Below are 24333 nucleotides of genomic sequence, written 5' to 3'. Positions count from 1 at the left end.
ATTTTTAAAGCTCTGCTGTCTGCTCATGCGTCACAACATGTATTCGACCAATCCGATTTCGATTTAGAAAAAGAGTAGGTATGTAGTAGGCTGTTTTTTTTTAATAATTAAACTGATGTTAAAACAGCCAGATGTGTGTTTGCTTCAAAATTTCGAATATTTTGTCATTTTTTATAAATAATAGGCTAGTTTCCTAAAAAAATTTTTTTAGTCCGTCATGTTTAATATCAAAAAATATTGGACACGTATATTTTTATTTGTCAATCTAACAAATAATTACATAGTTATGGTGCGTTGAAGTTCCGCACGACGTCACAACGTGCGGCACTTTTATGCACGCATTGACGTCACGGGCCTCTTCTTATGAACTTTGGCGCGCTTTATCTCTTTAAATTTTCATTAGTTTGAAAAAGCGAAAAATACTTGTAGAGTATTTTTTGATAAGTTAACTGACGGACTAATTAAAACTCTTGCTTTTTGACCCAGGAAACATCCCTATTGCAATGCGCAAAAAATATTGATATATCGAAATATCGATATTTCTTGGGTGATATATATCGATATATTTGAAAAATATCGATACGATAAATATCGATATTTTTTTCCATTTGCCCATCCCTATTAAGCTCCGATAGTGATGTGATGTGTCACTGTCAGTCAACAATTCGATTTGTACTCGAGTTATCTTGAGTTGACTTTAGCTGGAGTTAACTCGAGTTGAATTCTCTATGATTCAAGTTTTTTAATTGGTTATATAATTATTGCAATATAACGTCACAAAATTGCAGATTTGAGATTATTTTTGGTGTACCGGTTATTGTTATCTTTTCGTGATATTAATAAGTTATTGTTTTAAATAAATTAACGGGACCTTTAAAATTGGTTAAGAAGTTGAGTCATTACATTGATTGAAACAAAACAAATCATTTACTCAGTCAGTTTCATCCAGTTAACTTGAGTTACATAAATCGAGCACATAAATCGCAAATCTAATTAACTCGAGATGTGTTATATCCGAGTTAGCACATCACTAACCTCAGTCATTTTTTTTATTCGATTCATCCTTTTGCAGGAAAAGGCAAAGGAGGCAATGCTATACAGCCAAGTCTTAAATTATTTGTATTAGGTACTTCCATTAATACCTTTGCCTGCAAAAGAATCGAACCAAAAGTAATTGACGTTGATTGACGTTGATTAATGTCATTGTCATTTGTCATTGTTACGATCAACAAACATTCATTTTTATTTTTACTTGTTAAAATCGAATTAGAATGCAAACACCCCTGAAAAATAATAGTTAAATAGTATTACAAAATATTAAAACTACAACCAACTGTGTTAATCTGTTTGTACATTTACAATCAGTCAAAAAGTAGTGCCCAATATGCCTGATGAAAACGAGGATGATTACAAGTTCGCTGCTTGTACCTTCTTCGCGAAGAACCACCCGGGTGAGACGTGCGGCAGTAACGGGCTGCCTCTTACGCCTAGTTCCGTGACGATACTGGGCAGGGCGCAGCGCCTGCTACACTTGGAACACCCCAATTTGTGCACTTACCTGGATGTTATCAGGGGCAAACATGGTGAGTTTCAAAACAATTTATCTACGGTCCGATGTGGGCGTTTCAATTGCCTATTCGATTTCCTCGGTATACACAACTTATTCCTATCATGTACTATGCATGTCAGTAGAAATAAGTTATTAAAAATAAATAAATAAAAGTAGAATTTAATATTGATTTATGAAAGTCACTTAGCGATTAGAGTCGCTTATTTATAATTTAGTCAGTAAGATATCAGCAACATTGCAAGTTAATCAATACTGCAATCTTCAATCAATCTTGTGCATTCACAAAATTGCTTAAACTGATTTTGTTCAACTTAACTTTCAGAGAGAATCATTGTCGTAGCAGAAGTAATTGGAAAATCCCTGGTTGAAGTAAAGTCTAAGTTTTCATTTGGAGAAATTACAAATATTGGTTTGCAAATAGCAAATGCCTTAAAGTTCCTGCATGAACAAGATATCACCCACAGGACCCTTTCTGCGGACAATATCCTGTTGGACAGTAACGGTAGAGTGAAACTGTTTAACTACGGATTGTACTATATGACCAAAAGTGGGAAGGAAGTGTCATTTCCATTGGGGTATGTTGTTTGAACTATATTCAGAGTAATAAGACTATTAATGAATTGTTATCTTGTTTAATAATTGCCTAAGCACTAAGTTAGTAATAATATTAATTAAATACAACACCAAAAGCGCAATTTTCCATTCTATGCAGCTAATAACTATATTTACGCTTAGTTCAAGACTAAAAGATACAACATCAACTCAAGTCAAAGCATAACTGATTTATTATTTGTATACCCACAATTAGTTACAATATTGTAAACTGTCAATGTCAACCAAATACACAATATACCTTTCCACCATAATCAAAAGACAAAACAAAACTAAAGAATTCACTTAATTAAACAAAGATAATTAATTAATCAGTCATTGGAATGCCAATAATGTCTGGCCACTAGTCCAGTCATTTAAGCTTAAATTAGGTAAGAATCTCGGAATTAGAGATACCCAGCTGTAAGTCTGTAAATACTTGTATATTGACACCCTAAAAGTTGTCTCAAAACCTACATATGGTAGGGTGTAAGCAACTATTAAATTTTAAGGTCAAAGGTCACACAAATCGGTTTTTTGCGCTTTTTTTGGAAATATCTCATTTCCTATGGGTTTTTTGCTATTTGTATTTATTATCAATATTGTAGAATACTAAATTCTCTACAAATTTTGTTTAAAAAATTTTTTTATACGGTGAACCGTTTTCGAGATAGAGGGCGGAGAGCGCGCGGTCACTGCATCACTTCAGGTCAACTTAAGCGGTTTAGGTTTTTCATACAAAAGGATTTTCCCGCTAATTCCCGTGGGAATTTCGGTAATTACTTGTTGTAAATAAGCTTTAAGTTTACTAAGGTACCTACATGCCAAATTTCAAGCGTCTAACTTCCGTTAAGCGTTTAGATTTTTCATACAAAAGGATTTTCCCGCTAATTCCTGTTCCCGTGGGAATTCCTAAGTAAACTATAACCTGCCCAGGTGTATGAAGAATAATTGTACCAAGTTTCGTTAAAATCCGTCGAGTAGTTTTTGTTTCTATAAGGAACATACAGACGGACAGACAGAGACAAAAATTTTACTGATTGCATTTTTGGCATCAGTATCGATCACTAATCACCCCCTGATAGTTATTTTGAAAATATATTTCATGTATAGAATTCTGTCCGTCTGTATGATCCTTATAGAAACAAAAACTACTCGACGGATTTTAACGAAACTTGGTACAATTATTCTTCATACACCTGGGCAGGTTATAGTATACTTAGGAATTCCCACGGGAACAGGAATTAGCGGGAAAATCCTTTTGTTTGAAAAATCTAAACGCTTAACGGAAGTTAGACGCTTGAAATTTGGCATGTAGGTACCTTAGTAAACTCAAAGCTTAGTTACAACAAGGAATTCCCGAAATTCCCACAGGAATTAGCGGGAAAATCCTTTTGTATGAAAAATCTAAACCGCTTAAGTAGACCTGAAGTGATGCAGTGACGGCGCGCTCTCCGCCCTCTATCTCGAAAACGGTTCACCGTATAAAAAAAGTTTTTAAACAAAATTTGTAGAGAATTTAGTATTCTACAATATTGATAATAAATACAAATAGCAAAAAACCCACAGGAAATGAGATATTTCTAAAAAAAGCGCAAAAAACCGATTTTTGTGACCGTTGACCTTGAAATTTAATAGTTGCTTACACCCTACCATATGTAGGTTTTGAGACAACTTTTAGGGTGTCAATATACACGTATTTACAGACTTATAGCTGGGTATCTCGAATTCCGAGGTGAACTTACTATAATGACTGGACTACACTGTTCAGGTGGGGGAAGGACAATAGGAGGGTCGGAAGATGTTGATGTAGAACTCGACGCCTGTGTTTGTCTCACAGAAGCAGGTCTTGGTTCCGTTGCAACTGCTCGTCCAACCAACTGATCCACATGACGACGATGTAGCTCACCATCTTCCGTCCTTACTAAATAAGCGCTGGGACCTTCTACCATCTCGATCACTGCTCTCTGCCATTTCTCGCCTGGCCCATACATACGAGCCAATACTGGCTGATCAACAACAAAGGTCCGAGATGGTGTGCGCTGTGCCGCCGCCTCCAGCTGCTCATCGGCATTAGTTGGGGTTGTGTCCGGGTGCAGGGACGACACGGCTGTTCTATACCGGCGTCCGTTTAACATTTCTGCAGGTGTCTTATTAGTGCAACTGTTCGGTACAGTTCTCATTGCATACAAGACTTTAGGCAATTTTTCTGACCAAGGTCTGCTCTCCTCGGCCATTTTCCTAAGTTTGTTTTTAAATGTCTGAATGGCCCTCTCAATTTGGCCATTTGATGCGGGATGATAAGGTGGGGAATACAAGTGCTTAATCCCATTATTCCTCAAGAATGTATTAAATTCTCTAGAAGTGAAATTCCTGCCATTATCTGAGACCAAGACATCCGGCAAACCCTGAGAAGCAAATATTCTCCGTAAACTTGCAATCACTGCCTCACTGGCCATTGAAGGCATAATCTCAGCCTCAAACCACTTGCTGTAACTATCGATCAAAACTAGAAATGTTTTGCCTTGGAATGGCCCAGCGAAATCAACATGAACGCGGCTCCAAGGCTTTTCAGGTATAATCCAAGTTTGCGGGTCTCGCGGTGGGTTGTTTCTCACCATCTGGCACTGCTCACATTCCGCCACTTGCCGTTCAATCTGCTGATCCATTGCCGGCCACCAGACGTATCCTCTTGCATACGCCTTAGTTTGAACTATGCCTGCGTGTGGGGCGTGCAATATTTTCAGTACGTCACTCTGGAGTGACATAGGCACGATTACTCTGTTGCACCACAGTAAACACCCTTTACTGTGTGAAAGAGCCTCCCTTCTCGTCCAAAATAGCTGCAACTCAGGATCTATGTTAGAACGCGGCCAACCGTGAAGAACGTGGAATAACACCTTCTGTAAGAGCGTATCTCTTTTCGTTTCTCTTGAGATCGTGCACGCATCAAGATTCCATCCTTCTGGTTGGTCTTCGAGTAATAATACTTCTCTAACGGGCTTTTCAATGTCCACCGCAGTCGCATCAGCTGTCCATCGGCTTAAGGCGTCTGCATTGCCCAAAGATTTCCCAGGTCTATACTGAATATCATACTCGTAAGCACTCAATTTTAATGCCCAACGTAACATTCGCGGCGAAATCTGATCCGGTATGAGTTTCTTTGGGTTAAACAATCCCAACAACGGCTTATGGTCCGTAATAATACAAAATTTGCGACCTGCCAAAAACTCGTGAAATTTAGTCAATCCAAAAACTATGGCTAAGGCCTCTTTATCTATTTGCCCATATCTTCTTTCATGCGGCTGCAGCGTCCTAGAAGCCATCATGATAGGTCTCTCCGTACCGTCATCCATCACATGAGCAATAATAGCCCCTACGCCATAGCTGGAAGAGTCACAAATAAGTAATAATTCCCTGTCAAGTTCATAATTAACCAGAGTCAAATCAGAAGACAACAGTTCTTTTGCTCGCTCGAATGATGTATTCTCGGCTTCACCCCAAGACCAGGGTCTTTTTGCCTCCAATAGTCGATACAACGGTTCCAGTATTGTTGATTTGCCCGGGATAAACTTCTCATAAAAGTTATACAAGCCTAAGAACGCTCTCAAAGACTCTTTATTAGATGGGACGGGCTTTTCCTTAATTTCCTTGACTTTCAAGGGCGATGGGTGCAAGCCTTCAGCATCAATCATATGGCCTAAAAAGTGTATTGAGTTTGTAGCAAATACACACTTTTTCGGATTCAAATGAAACCCTAAGTCGTTTAGTTTTTTAAGAACTGCAACTAAACGCTCATTGTGCTCAGTCAGACTTCTTCCCGCTACGGCCACGTCATCAAGCAGGCAGGCCACTCCCTCGAGGCCTGATAGTGCATTGGCCATTACTCTCTGAAAAATGCCGGGCGCTGCATTCACTCCGAACGCTAATCTGTTCATTTTCATCAATCCCAGCGGTGTGTTGAGTGTTAAAAGCTTCGCCGTGTCCTCATCAACTTTCAGCTGCAGGTATGCTAGTTTTAAATCCAATTTACTGAAAACTCGCCCGCCACTGAGCTTCACAAAAGATTCAACCGCTGCTGGGAGTGGGTATGTATCGACCTCAATTGCAGGGTTGACCGTAGACCTATAATCTCCACAAATCCGCAGAGACCCATCGTCTTTCTTCACCAACCTCAACGGTGTTGCCCAGTCTGAATGTCTGACAGGAGTGAGAACACCGGCATCAATCATGCGCCTCAATTCTTCTTCAACTTGATGCTTCAAGGGAAAGGGCACCGGCCGCGCTTTCAAATAACGAGGATTAGCGTCCGCTCGAACATGCAACGATATTGCGGGACCCTTATATTCACCGAGAGTCTCTTTAAATAAATCTGGGAACTGACGGACTAAATTATCTACCTCACCGTCAGACCAACAAATTCCCGAGATTTCTAAGCCCAAGGCTTCAAACCAGTTTCGACCTAATAGACAGGGGCCTTTGCCAGACACCACCAAGAGTTCACACTGAGCTTCTTTATTGCCCAGTCTTGCACGAACGTGTGTGGCCCCCAACACCTTCAACGGGTCACGGGTCCACGTCACGAGCTTCACATCCGTCGACTTCAGAGGGGGAGGCGTGTACCAAAGCTTCTTGTACGTTTCTTCAGGCATGATGGTTCGAGAGGCACCGGAGTCTATCTCCATGTTAATAGATGCGCCATCAATCAAGAGATCGGCTGTAATCGGCGGCCGATAACTCTCCGTGCACTTGTATATACCCATCATCTGCTCTGAACCAACATTCACATCGTCCTTGGCTCCTTCTGCACAATCACATCCCACCTGGTGCACCTTTTCATTTTTCTTTAAACAAGCAGCCGCAATGTGTCCATATTTCTTGCAATAGAAACACCTAGCCTTCATAAAAGGGCATTGCTCATTCACTTTATGACGCCGGGCACAGTGTCGACAGTCGTCAGACTGAATTTTACCAATATCCATTGGCTCGCTTGACGTGGATGGAGTTAGCTTTGAGTTGATGACAGGATCAGGATACATGTCGTGAAACGTCGCCTGATAGTTGAGGCACTGTTGCACCGCGGACTCGTACGTGAGGTCCTTGGCCTTCAATAGTTCGCGGCGCAGGCGCTCGTCGCGCACCCCCAACACAAGTCTATCCCGTAACTGACGTTTCAAATCCGCAAAATTACACTGGGCGCCTAATAAACTGATAGCCGCCACAAACTCTTGCACGCTTTCGTCTTTGGATTGTACGCATTTATGAAATTTCCCGGCTTGCAATATTTCATTCACTTCAGGCTCATAAAATTTGTCCAAAACCTCCAAAATGTTTTTAAAAGGCACACTCGTCGGACGAATAGGCACTAATAACGACGCAATAAGTGAATAAGTCTCTTTGCCGCACTGAGACAAAAACACAGAACGAGCTTTGTCAAGGTCATTGTTACCAATCCCTGCCACATCAAGGGCACACAGCAAACGGTCCTTATATTCACTCCACTTATCAGTCTTGGGGTTAAATGGTCCAGGAAACATCACATGAGCCATATTGGCTGCCATATTTCACTACAATCACTTAATTTTACTCAGTCGCCATTAAAAGATACAACATCAACTCAAGTCAAAGCATAACTGATTTATTATTTGTATACCCACAATTAGTTACAATATTGTAAACTGTCAATGTCAACCAAATACACAATAAAGACAAAGATAAAATATTATTCGTCGTCATCGTAGTCGTCGTTTCAGCCAAATAACGTCCACTGCTGGACAAAGGCCTCCTCCAAGGTTTTCCACAATGCACGGTCCTGCGCTGCCCGCATCCAGGCTCTTCCCGCGACCTTTACGAGATCGTCGGTCCACCTAGTAGGAGGCCTGCCCACGCTACGTCTTCCAGCCCGTGGTCGCCACTCGAGAACTTTTCTGCCCCAACGGCCATCGTCTCTACGAGCTATGTGTAAAATATTATTATCAGCCCTTTACCTTGTATTTTTCTTTTAGCAAAACTAATTTTCTATCTTTATCCCTTTTCAGGCTCCCAAGATATCTCAGTCCAGAAACAATATTAGGCGGTGGAGGGCCGTCTGCTGATGTGTGGACGTTTGGCATTATACTATTAGAGCTGTGTGTTGGCAAGCTGTGGCAGAACCTTAAGCCAGGACCCATATTGCGAAGGATACTTACGTTGGTTCATGCTGGCAACCCAGCGGAGAGGATTGCCAGGGAACATGATTATCATGAAGTTTATAAAGTAAGTGATATGCTATTCTAACGTTAATAGACTTATGCTTCAATCAAGAACATAACGGAGGCCGTGTACTGGTAAACGCAGCGTGGGACGTCCACCTACAAGGTGGACCGACGACATCGTAAAGGTAGCAGGGAGGCGCTGGACGCCGGCCGCTACCAATCGATCAACGTGGAAAGCATTAGGGGAGGCCTATGTTCAGCAGTGGACGTCTTATGGCTGAAATGATGATGATGAAAGAACATAAATTACAGCATATTAGAATATAATGTCAAGCAAAACATCTTCTAATTCTTGGTGGAATAAGGAAGAATTTTATGTGTATGGTTAAAGCAAATAATCAAAATATGAAATGAGAGACAAAATCAACAATACATCATTAATAATTTTACTTTTGATTTCTTCAAAACTTAAATAAACAGGTTTTTATCTCTTTTTTGTAATGATTACAGCAAGTGCCAGATTCATTGAAGAACATTATAGAGAAATGCCTCAAGATATACCCAAGTGAGAGGGCGACATTTGCTGAACTCGCAACGGATTTGTCACAAGTTGACAACAAGCAGTTGGCCGAGTTAAAGAAGCCCCGAGGCCTGATGGGATGCAAGCTCCAACTACTGTATCATCTGTGGCAGTTGACAGGCGGAGACATTCAGGCGGAGCTGAAGAAAAATTGTCTGATCAAAAACAGCCCTCCCATTTTGTCTATGCCCATGTAAGTTTATTAAATTTTACTGGCTACTGTTTAATAAAACAAGGTGTCAAGTACTTATTATGAGTTGTAAAGTCCGGTCGCCAAGCAGATAGAATTTCGTCCAATGACCCCAAGCTACCCATCCTTATCGCTCGCGCGTATTTATATTGCTGTTGCGACTGTGCGACGGGTTGCCGCAGTGAGTGTGCGAGCGCGACAGCAATATAATTACGCGTGAAATAAATATTTATTATTTCCACAGAGCTATCCTACTTGATGGCTGTACCATAGGAGGAAAGACTGGCGCCTTATTCGACAGGCGCATAGCTAAGTACAGCTTGAACCTGCTAAAACTACGGCTCATACATATCTCTCCTCACGACTTCTACCCGTTGATGCACGAGCGCAAGAAAGACAATGATGCTGTAGCTCTACCAAAGATAATCAGGGAAAGAGACACGGAGTACCAGTTCTATAGGCTGTTGTGGTTTCAGAGGCTTCTGCATGTAAGTGTTATTAACTTTGACTGGTTATTTATCTGTCTCTGTACTGCCTTAGTTTAAATATTCATACAAATCATAAAACAAAAATATGACATACAACAAAAATAGTAGTTAAACAATCATTTAGTACATCGCATATTTTATAGCTACAACCCAATTAAGCTAACTGCGCACCTTGCTAGAATGCGACACTCACCTGAGCGTCGATGTGACGTCACGGCTGCCAGGTGTGCAGTTAACTCGATCGGGACAATGAAACAAAAGATATCATTTCAACTCTGATTTTTTTGAGTAAAAACCGATAATTTCCCGTAGCTTATTTATTGAGGATGTCTGATGTCTGCATATTTTTGTAATAGTAGCATATTACGACGTGTACTGAAAGGCCCAGAACAGATGGTGAAACGCAACTGCAACGAAACTACAACTTTCTGATGATTCTTATGAATGAAACTGAAACTGAAAGTTTCAAACTGGTCGCGTCATGTGTGGTCTCTCAACGGACGCTATGGCAGAAACTTAGATGCAACTCAAAAGTAACTAGCAGTTGCAGTTGCGTTTCACCGTCTGTTCTGGGCCAAAGAGAAACTTCACGGAAAATATCCTAAAAAGGGTGAAAAATCCTTTGTCTTTTTCAGGGCTACCCGCACACAGCTCAATACATCAGGGCAGAGGCAGAGATAGACATACCACCGCTAGTGCGAGGGGACGTGTGGGCCGCCTTATTGGGGGTCGTTGGAGACATTGATGAGCAGTACGAGAGGATCGACAAGGAAACGCCGACGCCGACTGATAGACAGGTTTGGTTATTGTTCGGCCCAGAACAGACGGTGAAACGCAACTTTCACCGTCATCCGTGAGTTGCATCTAAGTTTCTGCCATAGCGTCCGTTGAGAAACCACACATGATGCGACCAGTTTGAAACTTTCAGTTTCAGTTTCATTCATCAGAAAGTTGCAGTTTCGTTGCGGTTTCGTTTCACCGTCTGTTCTGGGCCTTATAAAAATCAGTTTTCGATACTGTAAGCAACAAATGAAGCCATTAAAACAATAAATCCTTTTCTAGGATTAAGTCCGATTTCAATTCAAATTCTACTGGCCTTGTTGGCGGATTTATAATTAAATTATTTTTTAACATTTGTCAACTCATTTGAGACCGAATATCCTAAATCAGGACACAACTACTCTCAACGATTACTTGATTCTTTTAGGGAAGTTTAGCTTTAGATCTGTTAAACTAATGCCCGTTTTCGCTGAAAACCAGCGTCTTTTGGCACAAAAATATACATGTATGTATGTTGTGTATGTGTTACGGTTAATGTGATAAATTGAAAATTATTAATAATAACCGGTTATTATGAATAATTACCGCGGTAAAAGTGATAAATTAATCACATTTAACAGTGATTATTTAATAATTCAACCTTAGTACTAACAAATTTCATAAAAGAGAACAACATCTTATGTAGGTATGTGCTCGTGTACAGCCAAACTTTTGAACGTTTTGATATCATATTTTAATATAATTTGGCAAAATGAGTGGAATGTTTCTTGCATAATATTACTTTTCCATGATGCCTATAACATAATGTTGTGATTTAAAGTGAAAAATAGGTTAAGGTGCGGCGGGGGTGGCCCTTGGGCCACCCCTAAGCCGCCTATTTAGTTTTATACACACTTATATGACCTCATATTAATCACATTTACCAAATCATGAGGTAATTATTCATAATAACCGGCGATTATTCATAATTTTCACATTTATCACTTTGACCGTAACATATTATGTATGTGTTTTAAGTCCCTTTGTTCTGTTTTTTATTTTTTATTTTCGTGTCAAATAAAGTTTTTATTATTCTAATTCTTTTCACCATCAATCCCTGATTTTTAAGTGACCCCTATGAAAACAAAATTCCTGTTAAGTTTTACCATAGGGGTCACTTAAAAATTAGGGATTGATGGTGAAAACGGCTATAAGTGTTACATATTTTTTGTGCATCCTCCAATTTCTTTTTGTGTTTCTCCATCCAGATAGACGTCGACATCCCCCGCTGCCACCAGTATTGTTGGCTTTTGAGCGGAGCGGCGGGCCACCGCGCGTTGAAACGTCTACTGAAGGCCTGGCTACTCACACACCCGCAATATGTGTACTGGCAAGGCCTGGACTCACTCACCGCACCATTCCTGTACTTGAACTTTTGTAACGAAGGTAAGACTGCTGTGTGTAGTCTATAGACCCCCTGTTGCCACCAGTACTGCTGGTTACTAAGCGGAGCGGTAGGACACCGCGCGTTAAAACGTCTACTGAAGGCCTGGCTGCTCACACACCCGCAATATGTGTACTGGCAAGGCTTGGACTCACTCACTGCACCTTTCCTGTACTTGAACTTTTGTAATGAAGGTAAGACTTCTGTGTGTACTTCTGTAAACCCCTGTTGCTACTAGTACTGCTGGTTACTAAGCGGAGCGGCGGGCCACCGCGCGTTGAAACGTCTACTGAAGGCCTAGCTGCTCACACACGCGCAATATGTGTACTGGCAAGGCTTGGACTCGCTCACCGCACCTTTCCTGTACTTGAACTTTTGCAACGAAGGTAAGACTGCTGTGTGTAGTCTATAGATCCCCTGTTGCCACCAATACTGCTGGTTACTAAGCGGAGCGGCGGGCCACCGCGCGTTGAAACGTCTACTGAAGGCCTGGCTACTCACACACCCGCAATATGTGTACTGGCAAGGCTTGGACTCGCTCACCGCACCTTTACTGTACTTGAACTTTTGTAACGAAGGTAAGACTGCTGTGTGTAGTTCTGTAAACCCCTGTTGCTACTAGTACTGCTGGTTACTAAGCGGAGCGGTAGGACACTGCGCGTTGAAACGTCTACTGAAGGCCTGGCTGCTCACACACCCGCAATATGTGTACTGGCAAGGCCTGGACTTGCTCACTGCACCATTCCTGTATTTGAACTTTTGTAAGGAAGGTGAGACTATGTTTGAGTCCATAGGCATTACTGCTGCTTCAGTAGTGCCACTGAAGCGGCCAGTTAAAAACGTGACTGCTTACACTAGTACTGCGGCTAGCACGGCTGCTAAAGGACGTAGCTGTGGCGTAGAATTGGACCACCACCACTCTTCCCGTGCAACGTATGGACAAATATGCGAACATCAGGCCAGAAGGGTAGGGAATGTAGACCTTATCCTTCATTCGCCTCTGGTAAATTGAAAAGAGTCGTGTTCCTACAATGGAGAAATGTAACCTGATGGCGATGACTACAAAACATTTCTGTTTGATTTTAATATAATCATAGAAATCCAATACATTTAATATGATTTTCATAAGTTTGTTTTTTACAGCGCGCGCCTTCGCCTGCCTCAAAGCGTTCGTACCGAAGTTCCTTCACAAGTTCTTCCTGAAGGACAACAGCGCGGTCATCAAGGAGTACTTGGCCAAGTTCTGGCAAATGGCGGCCTTCCACGAGCCGGTGCTTGCTTCGCATCTCCACGAGATCAATTTCGTGCCAGAACTCTTCGCTATACCTTGGTTCTTGACTATGTTTTCACGTGAGTATGATTACCTATTAGTCTTTATTTCTTTAGTTACATTATCATTGAAGAATATTGTTAATGCATATTCAATTTTGATCTAATTTGCATACTAAAAAAATTTGGTCCTTCGAGCCGGATAAATGACAGTAATTACATCAAATGTTTTAAATGAAAATATCTCTAAATCATTTTAATGCTGAATAACATCTCATCTCCTCAATTATATGAGTACTAATTACTAAAATTACATTTCAGATGTGTTCCCGTTGCACAAAATAGTGCACTTATGGGACGCTTTGTTAGTGGAAGGACCATCCCTACCGTTGTTTATGGGAGTAGGGATCCTCAGGCAGTTGCGAGACACGCTACTAAGCTCAGGGTTCAACGAGTGCATATTACTATTCTCGGACTTACCGGAGATTGATATAGGGGAGTGTGTTAAGGTGAGTTTTAAATGAAGAATATTTTTATACTCTTTTGCTTTCGAGTGACTGTCGAGTTGGTACCTTTAATCTGTCTAAGTCTTATCCCAAAATCAGCTAAAAGACTCTTTCTCTCTTTCATTTTTCAAAGTAATTGTTGGCAACTAAGGCGATTATCACACTGCACCGCACTCCACCGCGGTACGCGGGACGACAGATTAAATCATTATAATATGCAAGTACCACAGTTTGTAAAGAAAACACGCGCGGCACAACACACTGACAACGCGTTTGCGCGCGGGATTCGTTATATGTCACAAACATTACTATGAGGTCTCCCAGTGTGCGTGGATGCACAGGGCAACACAAACCAATCGCAGAGCTCTATCTAAAGCTGAGCGTTACGGATACGGAAATACGAATGTTATAGTCTTAATTTGAATGAAGTTTATGTGATCGTCAGCTTGATAAAATTGGATCTTACCATTTCTAAAGTATTTATTTATTTGGTTGTCAGGAATCCATTGAAATGTGCCGAAGTTCACCAAGAAGTATCAGCTATAGAAGGTTTACAAATGAGCCAGTTGTGAAAGACCCTATGGTAAGTAATTTCTGTCGAAGTGAAGTGTGAAGTTAAATATTAATATTTCAACTACTGCCAGCGGGTTTTTTTTTTTTTAATAAAGATTATTAGTAATTTGTTGTTACACAAATTACTAATACTCCCGTTAGCCCCTCGTACTAAGCTAAATATGCTTGTGTCACGAGTGAGCTCACCACAATAGTCGAGCGGCGGCGGGGACCGAACCCGCGTTCCCCGGATCACGAGTTGGCCAGTCCGACCCCTTCACCGTTCGGCTATCGTGGCTTCGTGGGTTGGCACATACATATGAACAAGTCTCTTTTCTTTGTACTATAATTATGTGAGGGATATTTGGCTGATCTTTGCTGGGACAAATTATTCAATTAAACATTTTTTTAGGATATAGTGGAAATTCCAATGGAAGTCCTGTTCACCGAAATATGTCCACGGATTAGCCTCTCAGATTTCTTTTCACTGGTGTGCCAAGAGAAGTGTTGCGTCATCGACATACGATCGAATTTGCTGTAAGTATTATATCAATTCGATATTAATTTTAAACTGTGTAATTCTATTTTTGTTCAGATGGAAAAGCTGTGTATAATTCTGAAAAAGACTATAAATCCAAATCTGTACAAAGAGTACATACAAATGTTGCACCGTCCGCCCACAGATTGCAGGCATTCAACACTGGTAATACAATGTAACCCAATCTATTATTGTCGCTCTTCTAAAGCCTGGTCCGTGAGCACGTAGAATTTTGTCCAATGACCCCATAATTACGCGCGAGCGATAAGGATGGGTAGCTTGGGGTCATTGGACAAAATTCTACGTGCTCACGGACCAGGCTTTATAAGTTTCTTTTTTCATCTGAACTAGCCTTATTCATATTCAACAGTCACTTAGGCCCAGAACAGACGGTGAAACGCAACTGCAACGAAACTGCAACTTTCTGATGATTCTTATGAATGAAACTGAAACTGAAAGTTTCAAACTGGTCGCGTCATGTGTGGTCTCTCAACGGACGCTATGGCAGAAACTTAGATGCAACTCAAAAGTAACTAGCAGTTGCAGTTTCGTTGCAGTTGTGTTTCACCGTCTGTTCTGGGCCTTAAACAGTATTGTATTTTTTTATTCATAACAACACTTGCACTGTTTTTAAATGAAACTTAACAGAATTCTAATTTCCCAACTCTAGTTACGACAAAAGCTGCATAGAGGGCAGCATAAACGTCCCGTACAGTGGGGTGCACCTCGGCCAACTCGAGTTGCGTTCCCTCGGGCTGCATCCTCAGAGGGTCATTCAGGAATCCATGAAACTTAAGAAGACTGTCGTCGTGGCGTCGGCTGAAGACGAAACTGCTCAACTGGTATGTTTTAAACCCTTTAGGCCCAGTTTCCACTAAGGCGGAGCGAAGCGGAAAAATGTTTTGAATAACTGATCAGATTTCATTCTTTCAATAATTTCACTAAATCTAAATGAAATGATTGGTTGTTCAAAACATTTCTCCGCTCCGCTCCACCTTGGTGGAAACTGGGCCTTACTTCCTTCTAAAGGGCACAATGTATTGAAAATTTTCATCGCTTTTCGACCTTTTGACAATTTATGATAAGGTTCAATTTGTAGTGACAATATGGAGCCCTTTAAAGGCTTAGCCCTTTTAAATTGGTCAATTATGACGTCCCTATAACAATTGAGAAAGTAAAATCTGAAACAATAGAAATTGTGAAAAAAACTAAAATAACACTCGCAGCTAAAAGCTGCATTATCTGTTTTTTTAAGTGCATTTTCCCAGGTAGGAATTGAACCCCGAGACTTAAAAACACCCTCGGTGTCACTTTATGAATAAAATTTTAATCCTAAACCATAAGTATTAGGCCTTATTTTACTTACCTATGCCTGTTAGAACAAATAGCATTTTAAATAAAACCTAAACATTTATCCTTATCATTTACGTAAAAGTACCTACGCGTCATCGCTGGTAACAACAGAAAAAGTGTTTTCGAAAGAAAATAAGGTCATGTAAGGGACATTTATACATTTATCAACTGAAATAATAGTGAAATGACGTTTGAAATAAACTTAGGCAAGTGAAGGTTGAATGCTACTTATTTTGTTTATTTTAAAATTTTAATTTAAGTATCATAAAATATCGCCCTCTCGATAAACAGTTATGTATTAAGATAAGAAGAAGAAAAAAGGGGTCCGTGGCCGAGTCCCCCAGTTTTCGACGCACCCGTGGTCGACGCCCCCGGTCAGTTAAATTCGATTTGAAGCAATTTTTAATCAAATGTACAGTCAGGCACAAAAATGTTTATAAACGAATAAATATTTATTAGGCCAGTAGAATTAAACACAAAAATGAATCTAATGAAATGAAAATAATTTCTACAAAAGTTTTTTGTTTCTTACTACTGCTGATTTTGGGTTAAAATTTTGCTCCCATATTGCATAAATAGCGTCAAACATGCATAGTTTAGTATAATAATTAGCTTGTGAAACTTTTTTCGTTGACTGTACTTAGTGCAAAAGCCGAAAAAAATATGATATTAAATTTATTTAAATCGGGGGCGTCCACCACGGGTGCGTCAAATACTGGGGGACTCGGCCACGGACCCGAAAAAAGCCCGAAAATTATTAGAACCAGTAAATATTTATTTATTGCTGTCATAATCGAGGAAAGTTTGGTTAGATTATTATATTCAAAACACACGGCGAAACACAAACGTGACAAAATATCATCTTTGATTACTTTTTAATAGTGCCCTTTAAAAAACCACGCGTCATACTCATACCCGATTTAGAACGCGTATAAATAAATAGGTTTTCATTAAGTTATCGGATCCCGCATTACTGCATCTCGCTATATCCCGTTTACACCGTAAAAAATATGCAGGAAGCTGCTAGTGGAACACTTCTATTAAACATAATTATATGAATCTGAATACTTCTTCTTTGCCTGGCCCATTCCCATTTTATTTGGGGTCGGCCCTCCGCGTCATGCGTCTCCAGGGGGCTCGGTCCTGGGTTGTCTCACTGTTAAGTTGGGCTTCTTTAAGGGCGTTATTGATTACAGACATCCTGTAATTCGGGGTCTTCCTCGTCCGCGGGGCTGTGTCTGATATGAATCTGAATACTGGCCCAGTTTAATGACAAAACCGAATTCCAAATTCCATCGATTTGGTTATTTGCGGGAAACGGGATGTGTTCGTGTTCGAGAATGTCTCTGTCGGAAAGATCCCTAAGGCTGGGTTGCACCATCTTACTTTGTAACACGTCAAAAATCTGTCTAACCCCTTACAAACATCGCCGGTTATCGTTTAAGATACGGTCAAAGTTTGGTAGTGCAACTCAGCTTTAGTGTACCGAATGTCGGACAGAACCACCAACGGTAATTTTGTTTCAGTTCAGCGACTACTTAGTAAAGTGCGGGGTGGGTCGCGTGTGCATACTGCACGGCGGCGTCCACGCACTGCAGTCGCACGTGCCTTCTCTCTTCACCACGCCCCAGCCAGTCGCGAGGGGCAACCGCGGACACACGGACAAAACGTAAAACGGTTAGAGATTAGGTACAGTCACTGTCAGTCAGCGTCAAATATTTCGTGACACCCATGGGCAAAAACTTGATTACACAACCTTATTCCAATTGTAACAAAGACGCGTTCCAACTTTTTGGCTACTTTAGGAGTTACTACTTTATTAAACCCGCGAAATGGCTCTAGAAGGCACTTGGGATGAATTTGAATAGCCTAGTTTCCTAAAAAAATTTTTGTAGTCCGTCCATTAATTATCAAAAAATATTGGACACATATATTTTTAATTGTCAATCAAACAAATAATTACAAGTTATGGTGCGTTGAAGTTCCGCGCGACGTCACAAAGTGTTGCATTTTTAAGCACTCATTGACGTCACGGGCCTCATCCTAAGAACTTTGGCGCGCTTGATCTCTTTAAATTTTCATTAGATTGAAAAAATGAAAAATACGTGTCAAGTATTTTTTGATAAGTTAAATGACGGACTAATTAAAGCTCTTGCTTTTTTACCCAGGAAACATCCCTATTGCCCTCATGCCTCATAATAATAGTATGACTTATAACAGTCGTGTGTGATGAGACCACCAATTAATTGACATGTCTTTTTATGAAAAACTTTTGCTGTTAAAAAGTGCCTTCCCACATAGACTTTTATGTAAAGCATAGGAACCTATGACGTCACTTCTATGCTAATTCAATTTACTTGAAAAGTAATTTGGCTTGCAAAAAGTTTTTAGTAAGCAAATCATCAGCATGATTAAATGTTTTGAATTGGAATTTTGCTATGTGGATATTTTACACCAAAACGCGTTTGGAGCAGTTTTGTTCGCGTCATTATTGGTTTGCTCCTTTTTTTTTCAAGAGTATTATTTATTTATACTTATGCCAAAATTTTAACATAAGGCAAACTTAATACCATAAAGCAGGGGTTCTCTAACTTATTTGAGACGAGCCCTTTTCGACCATACAAAAAAATCCGCCTTGGTCGTATCGAGCAGCCGCGCCCTTTGCGCCTCCCCTGGGGGGCTGTCCCCACTTTGAGAACCAATGCCATAAGGGCATTCTCGACCAGTTTACCTTCGGGTTATGCAGAAAAATTAGTTTGGCGGTATAACAAAAAAGCAATTTGTATCCCGTTAACCTCTCGTGGTAAGCTTATGATTGTGTTACCAGTTGGTTCACCACAAGAGTCGAGCGGTCGTTGAGTCTTTGAAACTAACATACATTATTTTTTTATCTTCCTCGACTATCTAAGTAGGTAAGGTACCGCGCAGTGTCATTGATGATTTTCCGTTTATTTAGAAAATTAGCGATAAATGTTATCATGTCGCTTTGATAAATGTAATTTGTTGATATTATAGTAACACTACTATAAATAACAATGACTAAGTTCTTGAATTGAAATGAAAATAATGAGTAATAATATTTTGTTCTAAATTAAAGATTCCTTTAGATTAGGCGGTTTTGAACTAACTGAAAAATTGGGTTTTTAGTTGTTTTGATTAAAATCAAGAAATAGTCAATTGAAGTGTCGTCAAAAATCTATGGTAAACAAAACCAATGTCTTGGGACTTGATTGGTGGTGTCACTACTCAAATTCAAATTGCTATCTTAGGCCGGCAATACACGGACTGCTTGAAGCAGTCAGGGTCGACAGTTTCAATCTGCGACTGCACAGTGAACTGCAGAGTTCTATGGACGCACATACACGAACCGCTCGAGCAGTTGCAACTGATTCGGGTGGTCGGCAGCGTTTATTCCCGATGTCCCCCACTATTTGTCCACCACTGGTGGACATTGAGAAAAAAAGTTGCAATGTCCACCAGTGGGGGACAGCGCTACTGAAATCTTCCCGTTGGGTCCTACTGGTGGACACTGAGAAGAAATGAGTTGCTCTGTCCCTCAGTGGTGGACATCGAAACCAAAAAAGTTCCGTTGTCCCCCACTATTTGTTTTGTTTTCGTGATAATTAAAAATTATTTTTTTTAATTCGTTGATATCAAATATAATTCTCAGTTTTTTAACATCCCACCTTTCCTATTGTAAACTTTTTCAATTTGTCGTGAACTAGATCCTGCAATTTCCGACATTATTACAGATATTAAGTGCAAAATAGTAACATTACAGACACAATAATTTCTGATAACATGAACATTGTGGGTACTTGGAAAATTAAAAATGACAAAACCGTTCCGATTAACGCACACTTCCTAGGGGCGTCAGTATAAATAAGGATTGTTGTAAACTATAATAAAAATGCTTTAAAAATGTATGTATTATAATTATTAGTATAAGATTTACTTAAAATGTTTGTATTCATGAACACAAATATAATAGTGGAGGACAACGGAACTTTTTTGGTTTCGATGTCCACCACTGAGGGACAGAGCAACTCATTTCTTCTCAGTGTCCACCAGTAGGGCCCAACGGGAAGATTTCAGTAGCGCTGTCCCCCACTGGTGGACATTGCAACTTTTTTTCTCGATGTCCACCAGTGGTGGACAAATAGTGGGGGACATCGGGAATAAACGGTCGGCAGCACGGTGAATTTTGAATTTTGAATCGTGCGGTCAAGCAGTCGCCAGCCATACACTGACTGCTCGAGCTGTCGACAGCTCTCGCGCAGTTACCTCCGCCCACTTTCTTCATTCCAGGGCGCGCGTGCTTGTGATTTGTCGAGCAGTTAATACCAACTGCTCGAGCAGTTATCACTGGCAGCTTCAAGATGTTGACTCTTGACTGCAAGAGCGGTCCGTGTATGTTGATCACTGACTAACTGCTCGAGCTGTCCATGTATCGCCGGCCTTAAAGTTCAGGCTGGCATTGAAAACTGCTTCTGATGGATTCTTCCATTTACTTTGTGACACAAGGCAGGTAATTTGTTATTATTCCTCACTAAAAATGAGGGACAGATCTGTAATGCAAAAATACAAATTGTGCAATAGTTTTTATAGTAAAACCTATTCATCACATACTCATAATTTTGTAAAATTATAAGAAATAATAGATTTAAGTATACTTAAATTATTTAAAAATGTTTATTTCTGTATAGTTTATTTTATTTTATGCAAATAAATATATAATCAATCTTAAACTCAGGATTTGTTATTATATTAATTTTATACTAAAAATTAAATTCTAAAATTGGAAACACTAAAGTTGCGTAAGAAAATAATGCTAGCTTGTCCTGAATAATAAATAGGCATTATTTAAATGTGGGTACTTTTTCCATAAGAAACCTTTAAAATCCTGAAGCATAGCAGTTAGCAGAATATGTTAAAAAGGGGTAAAAGAAACTTAGCATAATATTGCTTATTTTAGAAGATTAAAAAAGGTCAGTGTTTTTCAATCTTTTTCATGACACGACCCCCTAGTATGAAAAAATATTATGCGACCCCCGACTGTTCGCATTCAATGACTTACTAGTTTACTGTAAATGAGAGGTAGGCTGTGTTCGTTCGTTTCAGCTAATGTCATAGTGCCTAGCCTTTGTGAAGTAGGTACCTACCTACCGAGGTAATAGAAATCCGCCTGCGCCACAAGTAAACAGGCAAGCAACTAATTTAATTATAATAGGGTCTTATTGACTCATTAGTTTTAACTAGCATTGTAATTAATTACTGGTAGGTATGACAGTTTAATTACAGGCGTGCTTATAACAAGATTGAAGCCAACTAGCTGTTAAGTCTAAATCGGCGGTACAAAGAAAGGCGAGTTCCCACAGTTGCGTCTGGTTTGTTATAGAGTAGTGTGAATTGTGAGTACCCTCATGCTTAATTAGCGTTCATTGTGTGGGCAGGCCCCTACGTCACGAATTTACCCCCTATTTATGAATGAAAGGCTAGGATCAGGGGGGCCCGAGTGGTGGGGGGCGCCGAGCGACGCGCCGCGGCATTCGACGGCAGGTCGCGGCCGCGAGTGTGTGTCATTCGCGCTAACGCCTTTACCAACATTCCTCTCGCGCAGTGAAAACTTCATAAAAAATATTTTATTGCAAAAACAAATGGCCGTCGATAGTGAAACTTAAACTAGTGAATAAGCACAGTGTTCTGTGAGAGTTTATAAGCTGACAGTAAAGTTAGCGTGAGTTTACTTGAATTCCGAGCCTCGCACCGCTCGGAAAGAGCTGAGTGACAGTTTGGTGTGTATTGTGCGAGTTTTTCTCGAAGGATTTTCTCTATTAGCGAGCCGGAGGCGCAGCCCTTGCCCCCGTCATGGAGGGTTACTTCGACAACGACCTGAAGGACGTGTTTGAGGCGGACATTGACCCGGTGAGTCGACCTTGCTTGATAGCTCTTATCGTCTAGAGGTGATGTCGTTTAGCTCTCGGCTGAGCCGATCCCGTAACAGGATGCAAGCTTCATTCGGCAAATTAACAAACTGGTTTCCACTACGCAGTCCGCTGCAAAAAGAATGCGTGCATTGCAGCAAGTCCGTGTGTAGCAAAAAGCGTGAGGGGCGTAAAGAAACCGGGCGGTGTTGATAACGGTGATAACAACAAACAATATCGTACGGCTGGCTCTACCGAGCAAAGCATTTCAAATTGACCTTTGCGGAGATAGAATTAAGGACGCGTTTCTCTTTTAGTAATTGTCCGTGTGACAATTCGCAGTCTACCTGCACTGCAATTAAATAAACTACATTCCTCGCGATCTACCGATTTGTAAGTAATAGATGGGTGAAATTTATGTTCGTTCATTCGTAGGTATCGGCGCTTTCTCCCGGATAAATTGTCCGTATTGGATTAATTAATTCGCAAATGAAAACGATTAATTAAAACTTGCAAAATGTTATCATGAAAGGTCCTTCGCGCATTCTCCCATTATCATCAACTATTGCTAATGAAATACCAATTATCTTAAAGCCAAAAGGCCCAAAAGATAACTTACGCTGCGTAAATCCTATTTTATTATCGTTTGTCGATAAAAAGTGTTATTATTTGATATTATGTGTATTATGTATGAAGTAGGTAGATACCTACCTAGGTACCTGCCTTGCCAAGTAAAACTGCGTAAAGCAATGTAACTAATGGATCAAAATGGCATAAAAATCTCGTCTAAATGATTCAGTTCAATGAATTTAAGTTCTTGCACAAAAACAAACCCTCTCCAGTAAGTTACCTGGCTAAGGTGCGCTATGTAGACGTAGTATTCGATAAAAAACACAAATGTGATGGTATAAAATATTCCAGAGCGATGCGGTGCGTGTAGGGTTGCCAGGTCCAAAATCAACAAAGCCGGACTCTGTGCTTCATTTGGCCGGACATTTTACCCTAAAAGCCGGACATGTGACGGGGGGGGGGGGGGGGGGGCAATTAGTGTCATAGCTCACGAGTGAGTACTGTCAACGTATCATATTCATCGGTTACCCAACATAACATCCTGATGCGTGCGCTTCATATTATTCTGTGGTTCAACTTTCCTAATGCCAAATAAAAAGCCTAACAAAAGCCGGACAGGCCGGACAAGATAATATTTGGCCGGACAAGATAATATTTGGCCGGACAAGACCGTAAAAAGCCAAACATGTCCGGCTAAAGCCGGACGCCTGGCAACCCTAGGTGCGTGGCTCACAAAAAATGCACCCATCATGACCCATCCTTGTTTTTGTTATGATGCCGACACGCTGCATTCAACGCTTATGTAGGATGTAGGTAATTTTATGAAGATATTCAATTCTCGAGAGGATAATCCTTGCTATCAAGTATAAAAAGTTAAAAAACATTTTATACTACATAGACAAGACTAGGAGAATGCCCAAAATGGATCATTGACACAAAACCGAACCGAAAAGAAATAAGTAAGTAGGGCATAAGAAAATGGAAACTGCACATTTATAAGATTCTATTTTAGTACTGCACAGTCTTTAGACCAGTGGTTCTTATATATGGACTTTTATCGACAGGAAGCGCTCTCTTCCAGATAACGTAGCGTCTAGAACTACGGTTTCAAGGGTTAGTAAAGAATCGCAGAAGTCTGCACTTTAGCGCAAATCGTAAATTCTGAAAGAACTCTAGACTAGATTTTCAGCTCAGAGCGTGCAAGCATTTTCATAGGTTCGACTTACTAAGTTAATTATTAGTATTACCTATGTGTAATCTGTGAAATTTAAATTGTGTTTAGTTAGCGTGTTCTAGCAAATATTTTCTCTATTTTACAATATTATTATAATAATTAAGAAATGCATAATATCATAATTCATAAAACAACAATAATGATCATTCATTTTGTTGGTAATTGCCTCACTACTTATAAGTTAATTAATTTGAATATCTACTTACATACATGCTCATAAAACAATTATTATACCTATTTTAAATGACAACACTAAAGGAAAAGCGTGAAAATTCAACATTTGTCGATAAAGCCGGCTCTAGCGTCGTTAGATAACATCTAATGGTCAAACAATAATTGATTAGCGTCTTGTCTATGAGCCGACAAAAATTCGGGAGGGGTCATTGTGACCCAGGACAGGCACCTGTAGGCAACTTGTTTTGTGCTATGCGGTGACGTCACACTGGCTGTTTGGCTGGCTACCCGGCCAAGAGCGGTGGTTATTTGCATGGTATGATTTGTTGTAGGCGTGTGTGCCTCCACGTTTGGTCACGTTGGTGAACGTACATTTCTTATGGTTGGCCGTACGGTA

General features: G+C 40.3%; 2 protein-coding genes across 2 annotated transcripts in view; both read left to right on the top strand.

The window, feature by feature from the left end:
• The first annotated feature begins 1236 nt into the window (after positions 1-1236).
• Positions 1237-20786, top strand: LOC135073355 (TBC domain-containing protein kinase-like protein). Its single transcript, XM_063967506.1, has 13 exons — positions 1237-1583; positions 1893-2145; positions 8200-8416; positions 8866-9128; positions 9370-9613; positions 10249-10410; positions 11641-11818; positions 12960-13166; positions 13407-13594; positions 14091-14174; positions 14556-14680; positions 15352-15523; positions 17561-20786. The coding sequence occupies exons 1-13, from the start codon at positions 1385-1387 to the stop codon at positions 17705-17707; spliced, it is 2439 nt and encodes an 812-aa protein (XP_063823576.1). The 5' UTR covers positions 1237-1384; the 3' UTR covers positions 17708-20786.
• An 807-nt stretch (positions 20787-21593) lies between these two features.
• Positions 21594-24333, top strand: part of LOC135073354 (cyclic AMP response element-binding protein A) — a 107157-nt gene continuing 104417 nt past the window's right edge. The window contains exon 1 of the mRNA XM_063967505.1: positions 21594-21959. Coding sequence (XP_063823575.1) covers positions 21903-21959 — 57 coding nt within the window. The 5' untranslated portion in view covers positions 21594-21902. The remainder of the gene's footprint in view (positions 21960-24333) is intronic.

This window comes from Ostrinia nubilalis, chromosome 7 (genome assembly GCF_963855985.1).
Source record: "Ostrinia nubilalis chromosome 7, ilOstNubi1.1, whole genome shotgun sequence".
NCBI lineage: Eukaryota > Metazoa > Arthropoda > Insecta > Lepidoptera > Crambidae > Ostrinia > Ostrinia nubilalis.
Note: the sequence above shows the minus strand (reverse complement) of the source record. Positions and strands in the feature narration are given on the sequence as shown.